At 39.3% G+C, this 18567-nt stretch overlaps 2 protein-coding genes across 3 annotated transcripts in view; one reads left to right on the top strand and one right to left on the bottom strand.

Annotated features, from left to right (window-relative positions):
- Nucleotides 1–18567, bottom strand: part of Acyp2 (acylphosphatase 2) — a 147255-nt gene that overhangs the window by 33715 nt on the left and 94973 nt on the right. The window lies entirely within an intron of this gene.
- LOC110330610 (TD and POZ domain-containing protein 5-like) lies at nucleotides 7420–8553 on the top strand. Its single transcript, XM_021210849.1, has one exon. The coding sequence runs from the start codon at nucleotides 7437–7439 to the stop codon at nucleotides 8517–8519; it is 1083 nt and encodes a 360-aa protein (XP_021066508.1). The 5' UTR covers nucleotides 7420–7436; the 3' UTR covers nucleotides 8520–8553.

Below are 18567 nucleotides of genomic sequence, written 5' to 3'. Positions count from 1 at the left end.
TGGGCATCTCTTTCTTTAGGTTTGGGAAGTTTTCTTCTATAATTTTGTTGAAGATATTTGATGGCCCTTTAAGTTGAAAATCTTAATTCTCATTTACTCCTATTATCCGTAGGTTGGTCTTCTCATTGTGTCCTGGATTTCCTGGATGTTTTGAGTTAGGATCTCTTTGCATTTTGCATTTTCTTTGATTGTTGTGTCCATGTTCTCTGTGGAATCTTCTGCACTTGAGATTCTCTCTTTGTTCTCTTGTATTCTGTTGCTGATGCTCACATCTATGGTTCCTGATTTCTTTCTTAGGATTTCTATCTCCAGAATTGTCTCCCTTTGCATTTTCTTTATTGTTTCTACTTCCCTTTTTAAATCTTGGATGGTTTTGTTCAACTCCATCACCTGTTTGGTTATGTTTTCCTGTAATTCTTTAAGGGATTTTTGTGCTTCCTTTTTAAGGCCTTCTACCTGTTTAGCCGTGTTCTCCTGTATTTCTTTAAGTGAGTTATTAATTTCCTTCTTAAAATCATCTACCAGCATCATGAGATAATCATTTTAAATCTGAATCTTGCTTTTTGGGTGTGTTGGGGTTCCCAGGGCTCACTGTGGTAGGAGTGCTAGGTTCTGATGATGCTGAGTGGTCTTGGTTTCTGTTAGTAAGATTCTTACATTTGCCTTTCACAGTCTGGTAATCTCTGGTGTTAGTTGTTATAGCTGTCTCTGGCTGTCTCTTGTTCCTCCTCTGATTCTGTTAGCCTCTGACAGCACTCCTGGGAGTCCAACACTCTCCTGAGTCTCAGTGGTCAGAGCCCTCCCTGGAGGCCAACTCTCCTCTGGCGGGGAAAGGGTGTAGAGGTCTGGAACTCAGTTCTACCACCTGGCTGAAGATGAAGGCCCGAAAAGGGCCCTGTCTCAGAAGCTATGTGGCTTCTCCAGCCCACGAGCTGTCCTGTGCAGACTGGTCTCTCTCTTTTTTCTTTCTTGAAACAAAGTGTTGCTATGTATACCCTGGCTAACATTGAGTCTATGGTGATCCTCCTGCCTTAGGCACCCATGTTAGGAGTATAGGCATGCTCCATGTATTAGTCAGGGTTCTCTAGAGTCACAGAACTTGCAGATAGTCTCTATATAGTAAAGGAATTTATTGATGACTTACAGTCTGCAGTCCAAATCCCAACAATGGTTCAGTAGTAGCTGTGAATGGAAGTCCAAGGATCTAGCAGTTGCCGAGTCCCACACCGCAAGAAGGCGAAAGAGCAAGAGACAGACTCCCTTCTTCCAATGTGCTTATATGGTCCCCAGCAGAAGGTGTAGCCCAGATTAAAGGTGTGTGCCACCACACCTTTAATCCCAGATGATCTTGGACTCGGAGATCTCCCTGTCTTAATCTTCTGGATTCAATCACCACTGTGTCTCAAGATCTCCATACCAAGATCCAGATCAGAAACTTCTATCTCCCAGTCTCCAGATTAGGTTCACTGGTGAGCCTTCCAATTCTGGATTGTAGTTCATTTCAAATATAGTCAAGTTGACAACCAGGAATAGCCACTACACTCCACTATGTTCAGCATTATTATTTTATCTGCATATCCCTAAAGCAAAGTGTATAGTACAAAATGGACACATCTAAATTAATATGTAGTAAATGATGCCCAAATATGTTGAGGTTTTTGTCTTTTACTGTGTATTTTAATGCTACATGCAGGCCCCCAAGACCTAGAGTCTGCACATAGACCTGTGACCCTGCCCCAAGTTGTTTTTGATTGGCAAATAAAGATGCAAACAGCTAATAGCTGGGCAGAAGAGACATAAGTGAGGTTTAAGTTTCCCTGGCTTTGGGTCTGAGAAGAACCGTGAGGAGGAGAAGAAGGTGCAGGAGGAGGAAGCTGCCATGTGTGAGGTCAACCATGAAAACATGGTCCTGAGAACTAGACAATTGGAGTTAAAGGCAGACCAGGTGAAACATAATAAGTAGTAAACAATAACTTGTGGTTATCAATAGGAAAGTAGATTCTAATAACATAGAGGGCAAGCAAGACTTATTGTAAATATAAATATATGTCTTTTATCAGGGAAATAAATGATCAAAGATGGGGGAGAAACACTGTGTTGTTATTAAGTAATTTCTAGTCCTTCTGGTCTGAGCCTCTAACCAGAGCAGACCATGGTCACTGGCTCCGCACCAAGTCCCACAACACCCAAAGGAAGCTTGACTCTCAGGTGCTCTAACATACCAGGATCACAGGTGAGGAGGCCACAACATCTGCGCCAACACCTGGAGTAACTGATTTCCCATGGATCAAGGGATTCAGGAACCCCCAGCCAGACAGTGGCACAGAATACTTCTGGTCTAAATCTATACCTGGAACAGACCTAGGGTGATAACTCTCCACCCACTCTTAAAATACCCAAAGGGAGCCTAATTCTCAGGTGCTCTGAAACAGCCAGGATCATAAGATCACAGGATAACAGAGGAAGCTCGACTCCCAGGAGATCAGACACACCCATAAACACTGGAGATCTGACACACTCAAGATCACAGCAGAGGCCACAACATCTTTCCCAACACCCAGAATAACTGGGAGCCCCACAGGAACCAGAGAAATATAAACCACTGCACAACCAGAGGCACAGGTTCCTTCCAGCTTGCATGTGTACCTGGAGCATATTGAGGGTTTTGCCCCCCCCCAACCCTGCAACAGGCAGAGAAAACTTGACTCCTAGCTCTAAAACAACAGGATCTCAGGATCCCAGGACCCCAGAATCACAGGATCCCAGAGTCAACAGGACTCTGAATAGTTCTGACACAACCAGGATCACAGGAGGGACATCCTCCTGTCAGAGAGAGCAAGGGCAGGTAGCACAAGAGATAATCAGATGGCAAGAGGCAAGCACAAGAACATAAGCAACAAAAACCAAGCTTACATGGCATCATTGGAACCCAGTTCTCCCACCACAGCAAGTCCTGGATACCCCATCACACCAGAAAAGAAAGACTCCAATTTAAAATTACTTCTCATAATGAGGACATAGGATTATAAGAAGGACATAAATAATTCCTTTTAAAAAATACAGGTGAAAACAGGTAAACAGGTAGAAGTCCTAAAAGAGGAAACACAAAAAAACCTTAAAGAATTAGAGGAAAACACAACCAAACAGGTGAAGCAATTGAATAAAACCATCCAGGATCTAAAAATGGAACTATAAAAAAACACAAAGGAAGACAACATTGGAGATAGAAAACCTAGGAAAGAGATCAGGAGTTATAGATGCAAGCATTACCAGCAGAATACAAGAGATAGAAAAGAGAAGCTCTGGTGCAGAAGATATCATAGAAAACATTGACACATAGTAAAAGGAAATGCAAAAAGCAAAAAGGTCCTAACCCAAAACATGCAGGAAATCCAGGACACAAAAGAAGGCAAAACCTAAGGATAATAGGTATAGAAGAGAGTGATGATTCCCAACTTAAAGGGCCAGTAAATCTCTTCAACAAAATTATAGAAGAAAGAGATGCCCATGAACATGCAAGAAGCCTACAGAACTCCCAATAGATGGGACCAGAAAAAAATTCCTCCCATTACATAATCATCAAAACACCAAAAGCACAAATCAAAGATAGAATATTAAAAGCAGTAAGGGAAAAAGGTCAAGTAATATATAAAGGTAGATCTTTCAGAATTACACCAGACTTCTCACCAGAGACTATGAAAGTTAAAAGATCCTGGGCAGAAGTCATACAGACCTGTAGAGAGCACAAATGCCGCAGGCTACTATACCCAGCAAAACTCTCAATTACCATAGATGGAGAAACCAAGATATTCCATGACAAAACCAAATTTATACAGTATCTTTCGACAAATTCAGCCCTACAAAAGATAATCGGTGGACAATTCCAACACAAGGAAGGAAGCTAAACCCTAGAAATGCAAGAGGGTAATCTTGTTTCAAAACACCCAAAAGAAGATAGCCACACAAACATTATTCCACCTCTAACAAACAATAACAGGAAGCAATTACTTTTCCTTAATATCGCTTAATATGAATGGAATCAATTCCCCAATAAAAAGAAATAGACTAACAGACTGATTATATAAACAGGACACAACATTTTGCTGCATACAGCAAACCCACCTCAGGGACAAAGACAGACAGTACCTCAGAGTAAAAGCCTAGAAAACAATTTTCCAAGCAAATGGTCCCAAGAAACAAACTGGAGTAGCCATTCTAATATCAAATAAAATCGACTTTCAACCTAAAGTTATCAAAAAAGACAAGGAGGGGCACTTTATACTCATCAAATGTGAAATCTACCAAGATGAACTCTCAATTCTGAACAGTTATGCTCCAAATGCAAGGGCAGCCACATTCATTAAAGAAACTTTAGTAAAGCTCAAAGCACACATTGCACTGAACACAATAACTGTGGGAGCCTTCAACACCTCACTCTTATCAATGGACAGATCATAGAAACAGAAACTAATCAGAGACATAGTGAAACTAACAGAAGTTATGAACCTAATGGATTTAACAGATATCTATAGAACATTTTGTCCTAAAACAAAAGGATATACCTTATTCTCAGCACCTCATGGTACCTTCTNCAAAACTGACCTCAACAGATACAAATATATTGAAATTATCCTATGCATCCTATCAGATCACCACAGACTAAGGCTGGTCTTCAATAACAACATAAATAATAGAAAGCCCACATACACATGGAAGCTGAACAACACTCTACTCAATGATAACTTGGTCATGGAAGAATAAAGAAATTAAAGACTTTTTAAAGTTTGATGAAAATGAAACCACAACATAACCAAACTTATGGGACACAATGAAAGCAGTCATATGAGGAAAAATCATAGCTCCAAAAAGGAACTGGAGAGATCATACACTAGCAGCTTGACAGCACACCTAGAAGCTATAGAACAAAAGGAAGGACATAGACCCAAAAGGAGTAGACCATCAGAAATAATCAAACCCAGGGATGAAATCAATTAAACAAAAGAATTATACAAAGAATCAGCCAAACCAGGAGCTGATTCTTTGAGAAAATCAACAAGATAGATAAACCCATAGCCAGACTAACTAGAGNGCACAGGGACAATATCCTAATTAACAAAACGGAAATGAAAAAGGGGAAATAACAACAGAATCTGAGGAAATCCAAAACATCATCCGATCCTACTACAAAACCCTCAACAAAATTGGAAAACCTGGATAAAATGGACATTTTCTACACTGATATCAGGTACCAAAGTTAAATCAGGATCAGCTTAACGATCCCATATCCCCCAAAGAAATAGAAACAGTCATTAACAGTCTCCCAACCCAAAAAAGCTCAGGACCAGATGGGTTTAGTGAAGAATTCTACCAGAACTTCAAAGAAGAGCTAATTCCAATACTCCTCAAACTATTCCAGAAAATAGAAACAGAAAGTACTCTACCNAGTTCATTCTATGAAGCCACAATTACTCTGATATCTAAACCACACAAAGACCCAACAAAGAAAGAGAAGTTCGGATCAATTTCCCTTATGGATATTAATGTAAAAATACTCAATAAAATTCTTGCCAACAGAATCCAAGAACACATAGAAAAAAAAAATCATCCATCATGATCAAGTAAGCTTTATCCCAGGGATGCAGGAATGGTTCAATATATGGAAATCTATCAACATATCCACTATACAAACAAATTCAAGGAAAGAAAGCAAACGATCATTTCAGAAGATGCTGAAAAAACATTTAACAAAATGTAACAACCTTTCATGTTAAAATTCCTGGAAATGTCAGGAATTCAATGCCCACACCTAAACATAGTAAAACCAATCTACAGCAAACCAGTAGCCAACATCAAAGTAAATGGAGAGAAATTTGAAGCAATCCCACTAAAATCAGGGACTAGATGAGACTACCCACTCTCTCCCTACATATTCAATATAGTACTTGAAGTCCTAGCCAGGGCAATTAGACAACAAAAGGAGATCATACAAATTTGCAATGAAGATGTCAAAATATCACTGTTCGCAGATGATATGATAGTACACTTAAGTGACCCCAAAAATTCCACCAGAGAACTCGTACAGCTGATAAACAATTTCAGCAAAGTGGCTGGATATAAAATTAACTCAAACAAATCAGTAGCCTTCCTATACTTAAAGAATAAACAGGCTGAGAAAGGAATTTGGGGAACAACACCCTTTACAATAGTCACAAGTAATATAACATATCTTGGGGTAACTCTAATCAAGCAAGTGAGAGATCTGTATGACAAGAACTTCAAGTCTCTGAAGAAAGAAATGGACAAAGACCTCAGAATATGGAAAGATCTCCCATGGTCATGGATAGGCAGGATTAATATAGTAAAAATGGCCATCTTGCCAAAAGCAATCTACAGATTCAATGCAACCCCATCAAAATTCCAACTCAATTCTTCATAGAGTTAGAAAAAGCCATTTGCAAATTCATTTGGAATAACAAAAATCCAAGATAGTGAAAACTATTCTCAGTAATAAAAGAACTTCTAAGTAAATCACCATCCTCGTCCTCAAGCTGTACTACAGAGCAATAGTCAAAAAAACTGTATGGTTTTAGTAAAGAGACAGGCTGGTAGATCCCATGGAACAGAACTGAAGACCCAGAAATGAACCCATACACTTATGGTCACAAAGGAGGTAAAACAATGGAGTGGACAAAAGACAGCATTTTAAACAAATGGTACAACAAAAGGATCCTGTCATAGCCTTCTCCTCTGTTCCTGCATCCTGAGGACTCCAGGTTGGTCCCTCTGTGGAGAAGTGGTGGTCCTACCTATGCTCAGATGTGTGTCTGCACTCTTGGGAGACCAGCTTCCCAGAGCTGTGGCACAGGGTGTGCTCCAGGCACAGATCGAAACTGGCATGCTATGGATCCATTCTTATTTCTTTGTACAAAGCTCAAGTCCCAGTGGATCAACATGCTCCACATAAAACCAGAGACACTGAAACTAATAGAAGAGAAAGTGGGGAAGAGCCTTGAACACATGGGTACAGGGGAAATTTTCCTGAACAGAACACCAATGGCTTATGCTCTAAGATCAAGAATCTACAAATAGGGCCTCATAAAATTTCAAAGCTTCTGTAAGGTAAAGGACACCATCACTAGGACAAAATGGCAACCAAGACATTGGGAAAAGATTTTTACCAATTCTACACCAGATAGAGGGCTAGTATCCAATATATACAAAGAACTCAAGAAGTTAGACTGGAGAGAACCAAATAACCCTATTGAAAAATGGGGAACAGGTCTCTTGGCCTGCTTGCTCTCATCATACTAGCAAGTCCATTTCTTCGCTGGCATTAAACCTAATTCTGCAGGATTCCTGTATATATTGCAGAACACCTGAGACTTCAAACTTTGTGGACTAAATCAACTTTAACCTCCACTCTACATCCAGCAGAAATGTCAAAGGACATGGAAGCCAACAACTGGGGCTACACACATATCAGGGTTAAGGAATTCTGCTACGTGTGGACCATCAGCAATTTTTCACTTTGCATGGAGAGAATTAGGAGAAGGATTACAAACCCAGTCTTCTCATTAGAGGCCAATGACAAAGTGACATGGTGTTTGAGACTACAGCCAAATGGGGTTGATGAAGTAAGTGAATATTACCTGTCAGTTTTCCTGGAGTTGCTCAGCTGTCCAGAGAGCCCAGTATGGGCAAAGTATGAGTTCTGGATTGCAACTTCCCAAGGAGAGAAATATCAATGTATGACGAGCATCAATGTCACTAGGTTTCAAAAAAACCAATACAGGGGATTCAAAAAGTTCATCCTTGGAGATTTCTTCCTCTCTTATCGATGTTGGTTTCTCCCTGAAAACAAGCTCGCCCTCTGCTACAAGGTGAGCGTAGTAGGAGCCATCTTTGGCATGCCTGGGGAGAACATAACACCTGCAATCAAGCATCCAAAGCACCTGTTGACAGATGACCTAGGGGAGCTGTGGGAGAATTCCCTCTTCACATACTGCTGCCTGTTGGTAGCTGGCCATGAATTCAGGGCTCACAAAGCAATCCTAGCAGCTCACTCTCCAGTTTTCAGAGCCATGTTTGAACATGAAATGGAGGAGAGACTAGCAAACCCCACTGAGATCCATGACCTGGATCCCAAAGTCTTTAAGGAGATGATGGACTTCATTTACACTGGGAAGGCATCAAACCTCCACAGCCACTCCATGGCCACTGATGTGTTGACAGCTGCTTACAAGTATGGCCTGGAGGGCCTGAAGGTTCTGTGTGAGGATGCCCTCTCCAGGAACCTCTCTGTAGAGAATGCTGCCCACACTCTCATCCTGGCTGACCTCCACAGCACAGTGCAGCTGAAGACTCAGGCCCTGGATTTCATTGCACTTCATGCTTCTGAGGTCTCTGAGACCTCAGGGTGGAAGTCAATGATGGAGTCTCATCCCCACTTGGTGGATGAAACATGTCACTTCCTGGCTCCTGCACACAGTGTTTCTTGGAGCCCTCACTCAAACACCTAAAGTGAGTTTAGGTGATGGACAGCTATGACCAACACCTGTCTTCCAACAGCTATATCCAGTGTTGTTACCACTGATTTCTGGTTAGAGTACAGTATTGCTGGAACATTTATAGTGAATCAGGGAAAAGGCAGGATGGTGGATCAGGATTCAAAACAGATGTAATTTGTTAAAATGGTGGGTGGGGGATAGGTAGCACTGGACTCTGGGACAGTCTCCTTGACTCTGTTAATGTTTAGTATGATTTTTGTCTGATGACTTGGAAACTGGGATTTAATGTAGGTGCTGTCCCTAAGGACAGACAAACCCGAGTTTCTTCAGAGAAACCTGTCTGCATTGGACTATGCAGAAGATATGACTGGGGCCCAGAACAAAGGATAAATCAAGCACAAATTTTAAGTCATTGGAGAAGGAACAGATAATGAAGAGTTTTATTTTTTTTTAAGATTCAGTTTGTGGGAACTCAGTTGCAGAAGCAGTTACAGCTCACTCAGAGAACCCTGGTTAAGTTCTCAGCACACAGGAGAGTTTTTCAACCACCTCTAACTGGTGATCCAGAGGATTTGAGTCCCTCCTCTGCTCTCCATTGCTACAAACAGCTCTGTAGACAAAACCTTAACCAAATAAAATAAAATATGAATAAAACTTTTGGAAAAAAAAAGAAAAATGGGGAACAGAGCTAAAGTGAGAATTCTCAACTGAGGAATACCGAATGGCTGAGAAAGACCTGAAAAAATGTTCAACATCTTTAATCATCAGGGAAACACAAATCAAAACAACCCTGAGATTGCACCTCACATCAGTCAGAATGGCTAAGATCAAAATCTCAGGTGACAGCAGAAGCTGGTGAGGATGTGGAGAAAGAGGAACACTTCTTCATTGTTGCTGGTATTGCAAGCTGGTACAACCACTCTATAAATCAGTGTGGCAGCTCCTCAGAAAATAGGCATATTATTACCTCAGTACCCACTCTACCACTCCTGGTCATATAACCAAAAGATTCTCCAACATATAGCAAGGACACCTACTCCATTATGTTCATAGTAGCCTTATTTATAATAGTCATACAGCTGGAAAGAACCCAGATGTCCTTCAACAGAGGAATGGATACAGAAAATGTGGTACATTTACACAATGGAGTACTACTCAGCTATTAAAAACAATGAATTCATGAAATTCTTAAGTAAATGGATAGAACTAGAAAATACAAACCTGAGTGAGGTAACCAAATCACAAAAGAACACACATGGTATGCACTCACTGATAAGTGTATATTAGCCCAAAAGCTCAGAATACTCAAGATACAACTCATCAACCACATGTAGCTTAAGAAGGAAGACCAACATATGGATGCTTCGGTCCCTCTTAGAAGGGGGAAGAAAATACTCATGGGAGGAAGGACTGAAGGAGAGGCCATCCAGAAACTGTCCCACCTGGGGTCCATCCCATATACAGTCACCAAACCCAGACACTAGTGTAGATGCCAAAACGTTCTTGCTGACAGACAGGAGCCTGATAGTCTCCTGGGAGGCTTTTCCAGATCCTGACAAATACAGAGGTGGATGCTTGCAGCCAACCATTGGACTGAGCACGGGGTCCCCAATGCAGAAGTTAGAGAAAGGACTGAAGGAGCTGAGGGGGTTTACCACCCCATAGGAGTATCAACAATATCAACCAACCAGACCTGCAGAGCTCCTAGGGACTAAACCACCAACCAAAGAGTACACATTACTCCAGTTGCAGAGGTTGTCCTTGTTGAGCATAAATGGAGGAAAGGTCATTGGTTCTGTGAAGGCTGGATTTTCCATTACAGGGGAATGCCAGGGTGGGGAGTTGGGAGTGGGTGGATGGGTTGGGAAACACCGTCATAGAAGCAGGTGGAGGCAGGATGGGATAGGGAGTTCCCGAAGGCAGGGAATCCCCAGATTGTGACAGCAACGTACGGATAGAAATGCTAGTTTGTTTTGCAGTAGAAAATTAATCAAAATAATAATTGGCTTAGATTGTCCCAAGTTGTCTTAGTTTTCCAATAATTTCTTAGTTACTTTCCAGTTTTGGGTAAGAACACCATAACCAAGGCAACAATTCATAAAAGAAAGCATGTACTTTGAGGCTTATATTTGGTTTTAGAGGTAGCATCCAGGATCATCGTGGTGGGGAACATGGCAGCAGGCAGCAAGCAAGGACCTGGAGTATGCAGGGGGCACACAAAGGGAGCTAGCTGGGAATGGTGTGGGCTTTTGAAACCTTAAAACCTGATCCTATTGACATACCTCCAACAAGGCCATACCTCCTAAGCCTTCCCAAATAGTTCCATTCCACTAGGTTGGGGCAAAGTATTTAAACTTAGAGTCTGTGGAGGCTCATTCAAACTACCACAACAATTTTTCTTAACATGAATGGTTTACTAATTTTGATATTCTGTAATAATGAAGTTAAGTTAAGGGAGTATACTAATATAAAACCTTAAGGGCAGTTCTAGCAATACATAATCACAACTTTTGGGGTTGGAGGTAACCATTGCTGATCTTGTTTTGTTTTATAGGGTTTCACTATGTATCCCTCTCACTCCTAAATGACTCATCTGTCTTATGAGAGGATGTTTTTACTGAAGTACACACATGGGAGGATGTTTTACTAAGAACAGGTTCCTGGTGTTTTTCTGGAGGCAGCCTGGAGAAAAGAACATGTGATGTTTTGCTAGAGCAGATGCTTAAGAAAACAAGTGATATTTGGAAAGGGTATAAATATAACCCAATGGACAGTGAACAGCGCTGGATGGTATTGTTATGTCTTGCCATTCTTTACTAGCCACTGTTGGCCTTTGCTGATGTTGGTTTTCATTTATAATCCTGGGTTGTATTGATGCACCATACCCTTCTTTGCTGCTCATCATTTGTCATGACTTCATAGAGAGAAATGCCCCCAAAGAAGCTCTGGTGGTGTTCTGGCAGCTTCTTACCACTTCTGTGGACTTGAGCCTTGCAGTTTCTTCTGGTTCAACCTGCCATTGCAGATTCATGAATGCTGTGTGAGAGTGGATCAAGCTACCACAGCTGATTCATGTGAACTGAACTGCTGATATCCTGACAATGCAGATTGGATTTGTTCAAAAGAAATATTTCTGGACAGGTCCATATTTTTCTTTGCTCTATTAATCTTTCCTGTCCACTACTTCTGGTGGATGGTGGCCAGAAGGGAGGTTAAAGCGTTTAAGAACACTTACTAAAAGTAGGTTTTTGAAAAAAATTAAGCCTATGACTATGCTGTGAAAACAATGTTTATAATGATGTGTTTATAATTTGAACACGTTACTGAAATGTTATCAACACAACAACCTGCCCTTACCTTTTCCAAGCATGCACATTTATTAGGCATCTGGTAAGTAGCTCATTTCTTTTCTGTGCTGTATAAAATGATTTCATACTCATAATTTGCAACATATTTGATTATGAGATTTGTTGCCAGTTTAATCTTTAAACTAAGACATCATTTCATTATTCAAAAGGATAATGGGATGGAAAGATGGTTCAATGATTAGAGTATGTACTGCTCTTTCAGATGACCTAAATTTGGTGATTCAGGATCAACTATAATTCCAGCTTCAGGGATCTGGGACCCCTGGTCTCCATAGGCACCAGAACTCACATGAATATACATGTACACATAATTTAAAATAAATAATTTAAAATAATTTAAAGGAAATCTTGTTTTAAAAAAAGAGTTATGATTATTCTGCTTCTGAAATACAAAGAGTCAAAAGAGAAGAAAAATTCATAGAAAAATCCAGTCCACTGTTTGATGCTAGAGAAACAACATAATAGCCAAGGTCTAAAGGTGTTCTAAAACAGTCTGATATGGCCTAGGTTATTGTTAATCTTTCTCAGTATACCATTTCAAATGTACTTCCTAAGCACCTGAGTACATATTTTAGTACATTTTATTAGTAGAGGATTTATTGCTCAAGGCTAATGTCGCACTTAAATGAGGCAGTAATTTAGAAGAATCCAAGAACATATTACATTAGAAGAGTGTTAGTTCCATGGAAATAAGATGAGCGTCAGTTGGCATCTTTTACAATGTGTCAAGATATGATTAAATTAGAGATTAATACATTTATAATTGAATGGCTTAGTTTAAAATACATTTTTTTATTACTTTTCAATAACAAGCATTTGCGAGGTGGGAAGGGTAGGTCCTCTCCTACCATCATGTGGTTCCTGGGTTGAACTCAGATCTTCGGGCTTGGCAGCAAGTGCTATTCTGGTATTCCTTACTCAAAAGCTAACAAAAATGTATTCTTTAGACAATGTTAGTAACACTTTCTCTCCAGTTAGCCAAAAGAAGAATGAAAAAATAAATACCCCACAAATAAAGACTTCTGAATAAAAGCGAAGGAGAAAGAACGGACAAAGCTCTTTACCCTAACAAGAACAGATCCACCCACTCATCTAAGCACCTGTGTAAACTCCTGAAGGAAAATAAGTTTCCTGCAACTTTCATGTCAAATATGAAAGGGGTTTTATTTTGCAGTTTAAGCCACTGAATCTAGGGACCAGAATGAGGGAAAATGACGACTACTAGGTAACAGAGGCTCCAGGGGCTCCAGTTCTACCTTTGGGGCCATTGTGTTCCTATCCTATCTGCTTAGAACACCATCCAGTTACTTACCCGATTGTATCTTTGTACAGTTGGAGATCTGGCCAAAGGCTTAGAAATTTTAGCTCATTATAGGCATGATAAAGAAGGGGATACATTTGCTTTAAAGACCAGTCAAAACAAGAGAACTCAATGCTGGGAAATGAGAATGTACAGTGTGCTTAGATAAAGTACAGTAGTTCTAATGAGGGAGACCTTCAAGGTACAAGAGTCTGATGTGCTGCTTTTAGGAGACAAACAATTTTTTTCCCGACTCTCTTCTTGACAAGATAGCTAACTACAACTGTGGAAGGGTTTCTGTGTGAGTTCTATTCTAAATTAATAAGCTATTATTCTTTTCTCGGTTGAGTGATGGTGTCTGGAAATGTAGTCCTGAGGGGATAGTGGCAACACTTGGAGACACATCCTCTTTGAGAACCCTCATCTCTCCTCCTGCACTGCAGGTGCCCCAGCATCTACTAACCACACAGAGGAAAACAGTCAACTTCGCCATGAATGGAAATTCCTACCTCTTGTGACAAGGCTCTAGGTCACAATCAGTTTTAGAACCACTCTAAATTTTAAAATTGCACATACATGCAATTTTTGTTCTAAATACCTTATGTAGATTTAGGAATTAGAAAAAAGTATATCTCGGAGAAATTTAAATGTAATTCATAGCATTTAGAACTATATATACATTATTTCTTCTTTATTCTGTAATAAAAATAGCATGTTTGGCTGTTTGGTTGACCGTGAGAGTTTATGTGTCATACCACCTGCCCATGTCACTACAGGTGGTAAAGAATCACAGTAAATCTGTGGTGATGCCCTGCCTTTATAAGCCTTCTTAATCATTATGAGCTTGGTATTTCTAACAGGGAAGCCAGACACTAACAATCATATTTCAGAGGTGGAGAATGAGAAGTGTAGTGTGTTGGTAGATGGCTTGCTCCTCAACCTTCCTAGGAGGTCTTTATCATTAGATTCTTTCTAGACTAGAAAATATGTGGGTGAGATGGGTAAGGTTTTCTGTTGATGATTTCATCAGCCCTATTTCTGGTTTTAAACTGGGTGTTTGTTTGAAGTTAGATAAAAGAACAAGACAGAGATCATTCTTGTTCTCTTTATGAGTAGCAAAATGTCACAGCATGGCATCTTTTTTTTTTTTTTTTTTTTTTTTCAAACAGGATCCCTTTGAGATATTCCTGAAAAAGCAAAATAGCCCATGAAGAACAGCATGGCAGCTGAACTCTGGAAATCTGGCAAAATACTGAGCTACCCTGAGGTCAAAACATTCTTGGCAGATGTTTGACAAGAAGCTTTGATGGCAAATCCCTTTGAGGGAACATCAGTGCGTCATGTGTAAAGGCACCATGGTGAATTTATAATTTAGGGATCAGATTTACAAAGATGTCTTTGGAGATCAGAGGTTTTCTTTTCCTCATAAAAAAACAAAGACATTTGAGTCCCTAAGTATATACACATAGAGAGCCCCATAAGTTATAGAAGAAATAGGCCAGAAAGTAAGTGCCCAGGTGCTACTAATTTTTAGCTTTTATATCTTAACTACTCATATTTTAACAAGGTTCTTTAACAAATTTTATCCACCAGCAGAATGAGAAGCCAAAGGAAAATGGAATATCTTCAAAGCAGTTAATACACACACACACACACACACACACACACACACACACACACTCACACACTCACATGCACACACATACATATGTATGCCCCTAAATTCCCTACCTATGAAATTACTCCTTACAAGCAGAATGTTTTTCACTTTATGTAAAGGAATTTTATCAATTTTTACATTAATGAGAATATTCAGATCCCAAGTGGAAAAAGCTAAGACTTAAAATGAATAAAGAATAATTAAATGGCATATATGGATAAACTTAACAGAATTTAAGTGAATATTATAATTGCTATAATTTTAGGAGATCTTAAGTATGTATTATATGAAAATATGTCAATATATAACATATATATATATATATATATATATATATATATATATATATATGAGACAAAAGTCAACATAAGGAGAAAACACAATTAGAAATAAGTATATTTAGAAATTAAAAATGCTGAGCTCTGGATCAGCAAAAATTTTAATAGATGGGGTATTTGTCATGAAAGCCTGATGAGAAGTTCAGATGCCACAATGAAAGCAAGAATAGACTCCTCATAGTTGTCCTCTTACCACATGTGTGCTGCAGCACATACATGCCACACTTGTGCACATATCATACACACCTGAGCTTCTGCACAAACCTACATACTAATAATGAATAAAAATTAAATTAAAAGAGTTGAGATCCACTGTAGGCAATACTAAATCTACATTTTAATGTTCCTAATAGCGTGATCTGAAGTTACATATCAAATGATATTGACAAAACAAAACAGAAGTAAAAACTCACAGCGAGAAATAAAAATGTAATATCTTTCAGTTTTGTCAAACAAAATTGTTTATAGGATGAATAAGATTTGGATAAGTGACCCTATAGCCATATGTAAGCATACTCTACCTCAAAACTGCAGAATGTATATATTGCTTTTGAATTGGGATAGATCATTATTTTTTTAAAAAAATAAAGTATATGTGAAAGCAAATTGCAACAAATTAAAAAATCTAATTTATGTAAAATAAAAGCTTTAAAATTTTTATTTTTATTTTATGAGTATGAGTAACTGCCTGTATATATGTACATTGTGTGTATTCCTGGACAGAAGAGGGGATTGGATCCTACATCCATCATGGCTACAGAGATAGGCCTGACTAGGGCAAAGGGATGAAGAAATGACACATAGACACAGAGAAAATCTGGGGTCAGATGGTCTGGTCTCTAAGATGGAGAAACCACAGTACCCTGGAAGCTCAGCATATTTATTTTACAGTGTTGAACAGGCAGCATTATTGAATTTATCTGAAGTAAGTTCAGTTATTGCATACAGATAAATAAAGAGGCAAGGATGCAGCTGGCTTAAGGAATCAGGTTTAACTCATCCCTGCAGGAGCATTTTGTGTAAGGGAGCTACAGTCTTCTGTCTGTAAATATCTGGTAGAGAAAGCTATGGTGGACATTTCCTGTACATACTACATGGACCAGAGGAAGGTTTTATCATTTCCCAGAGCCTAGGAGCTGGGAGTGGGTAATAGCTCAGCTATTTCTCTGAATCTCAGGTGAGGCACAGGTGGGGATGAATCTCAAGTGGGGAAGGGCTTTGTCATTTTCCTCTGGGTTGATGACAGGGTCATATCCTTGTCACGGACACAATCACTCAAGACCTTGGAGATTCTGCTGTTTCCTACAAAATCCCCTTAAACTGCAGTTACGACTGGTTGTGAGATGCCATGAGGGTGCTAGGAACCAAACCTAGGTCATCTGCAAGAGTAGCCAGTGCTCAGGCATCTCTCCAGCTATCAAACCCCGGCAAAATAAAATATTTGATTGCAAAAGAATCAGACTAAGAATCAATACCAAAGATAGTTAGAAAACCTATAATAAACCTATAATAGTACCAAGAGACACTTAGAAAACCTGTAATAAGCAAATCAATATAGTTACTAATAACTATGGGTGAAATAGGTTTCAGAGGCAGCTCTACAGTGTTACTTGCAGCAGCCTAAGGGAATTAGTGTAGTGTGTTAGAGACCTTGATCAGGCAAACCTACGAGACCTGGCTTCAATGTATAAAAGGACTTGAAGATTTGCCAGTATTATGTAGAAAGGTTTAGTATAGACTTTAGGTAGGAGAGTTAAGGAAATGAGGCACTCAGAAAGAATAAGGTGCACCTCAAACAAGAGCTCCAATTGTCTTACTGTCTTTACAACAGCCATAGACATGACTTCTTGGTGGCTATGGACATGGTTGCAATTGATAAGGTAGTGCTGCGGAGCACAAGATTAAGAAAGGCATGCTGTCTTTATCATAAACAAAGTTAAAGGACTTGCTTGAGATTCTCAGAAAATAATGGGTTGGAAGGAAGAATAGGGTATATCAAGGACATATACAATTAGGCGTTAGACATGTTTTACTGATATTTGTCAAGAATATCTACATATGAAATCTACAGTTAGTATATGCAACGTGTAGTTTTAGAAAAAGGGAAAAACAAACTGGGCCATAATATATGTGAAACAAGCCCATCAAAATATGTATTTAATCTTTCTACTCCATTGCCCTTGGGCAGCTAATGTCACTGCAACTTGGTTCCATATCCTGCAGAAACTGTCATAAGGGAAAAAAAAAACAATGTTAATAAAATTAGTAAAATGACTCTTTAGTCTGGAACTTTATGGCCTGGTGCCCTTGCTTCTCCTGAGTGGAATCTATTAAATTAACCCAAATTTATAGCTGTGCATCTGACTGGAGCTAAACCAGAGTCAGCAGGAGAGATAAAAGAAATCCATGCCCTAACCATGCCCTGATTTTACTGCAATCTTCAGTGACAGTGTTTGTCACCTTGTACCTCAGTTTTCACTTGCTGAGTTTGCTCTTAAAACTATGTGTTAGGATTAATACTCTATAGGAAGCACAACAGTACTCAGTACTTAATGCCTGTTGGAATAGACCACTCTGCTACTTACCGTTATCTATTCATTCTTTCAATTTTAGAGTTATGTGACTGTTTACACTATTTTCTAAACAACTTAGAACTAACACTAAGGCTTGATGCCAATAGCTCCTCTAAGTGAATATATTTTTAACTTCCTAAGGGCAGCATAGGGTACCAATTAAGAGGGGCTTCTGCTTACAGGTTCCATATCTGAAAGCTAGAACATGTATTATGACCTTGTGTACATTTTTAGATACCTTGACACTTTTTCTTCAAAATGAGGGTAACGACAGACTCCATCTCATACACAACAATACAGATAATCCACAATGCTGGGTTAAACATACTATTCAATAAATGTCACCTGCTGCCATTACATGGTCCATGTTTATCCTGTTTCCTAGGCTTCACTGCTATCTCTCAGCTTAGTGATGAAGATCTTCTAGTCTCCTGTATTTGTTCCTTCAAGATCTACTTCTAAGATGCAAATCTGTTCTTTGAAATGAGGGCATAGTAAATGGGATCATTTCCCAAACAAAGTTGCTTGCGCTATTTTCTTTTTCTTTTCTTTCAGAAAGAAAGAGGCAATAAGAGCTAAACAAAGAATTCTCAACTGAGGAATATCGAATGGCTGAGAAGCACCTCAAAAAAATGTTCAACATCCTTAATCATCAGGGAAATGCAAATCAAAACAACCCTGAGATTCCACCTCACACCTGTCAGAATGGTTAAGATCAGAAATTCAGGTGACAACAGATGTTAGCGAGGATGTAGAGAAAGAGGAACACTCTTCCATTGTTGGTGGGATTGCAAGCTTGTACAACCACTCTGGAAATCAGT

Source organism: Mus pahari, chromosome 13 (genome assembly GCF_900095145.1).
Source record: "Mus pahari chromosome 13, PAHARI_EIJ_v1.1, whole genome shotgun sequence".
NCBI classification, from domain to species: domain Eukaryota; kingdom Metazoa; phylum Chordata; class Mammalia; order Rodentia; family Muridae; genus Mus; species Mus pahari.
The sequence above is the reverse complement of the archived record's forward strand: the minus strand, read 5'-3'. Positions and strand labels throughout refer to the sequence as shown.

Excerpts from the sequence above, each read along its gene's own strand:
- LOC110330610 (XM_021210849.1), top strand. The coding sequence starts at position 7,437 with ATGTCAAAGGACATGGAAGCCAACAACTGGGGCTACACACATATCAGG.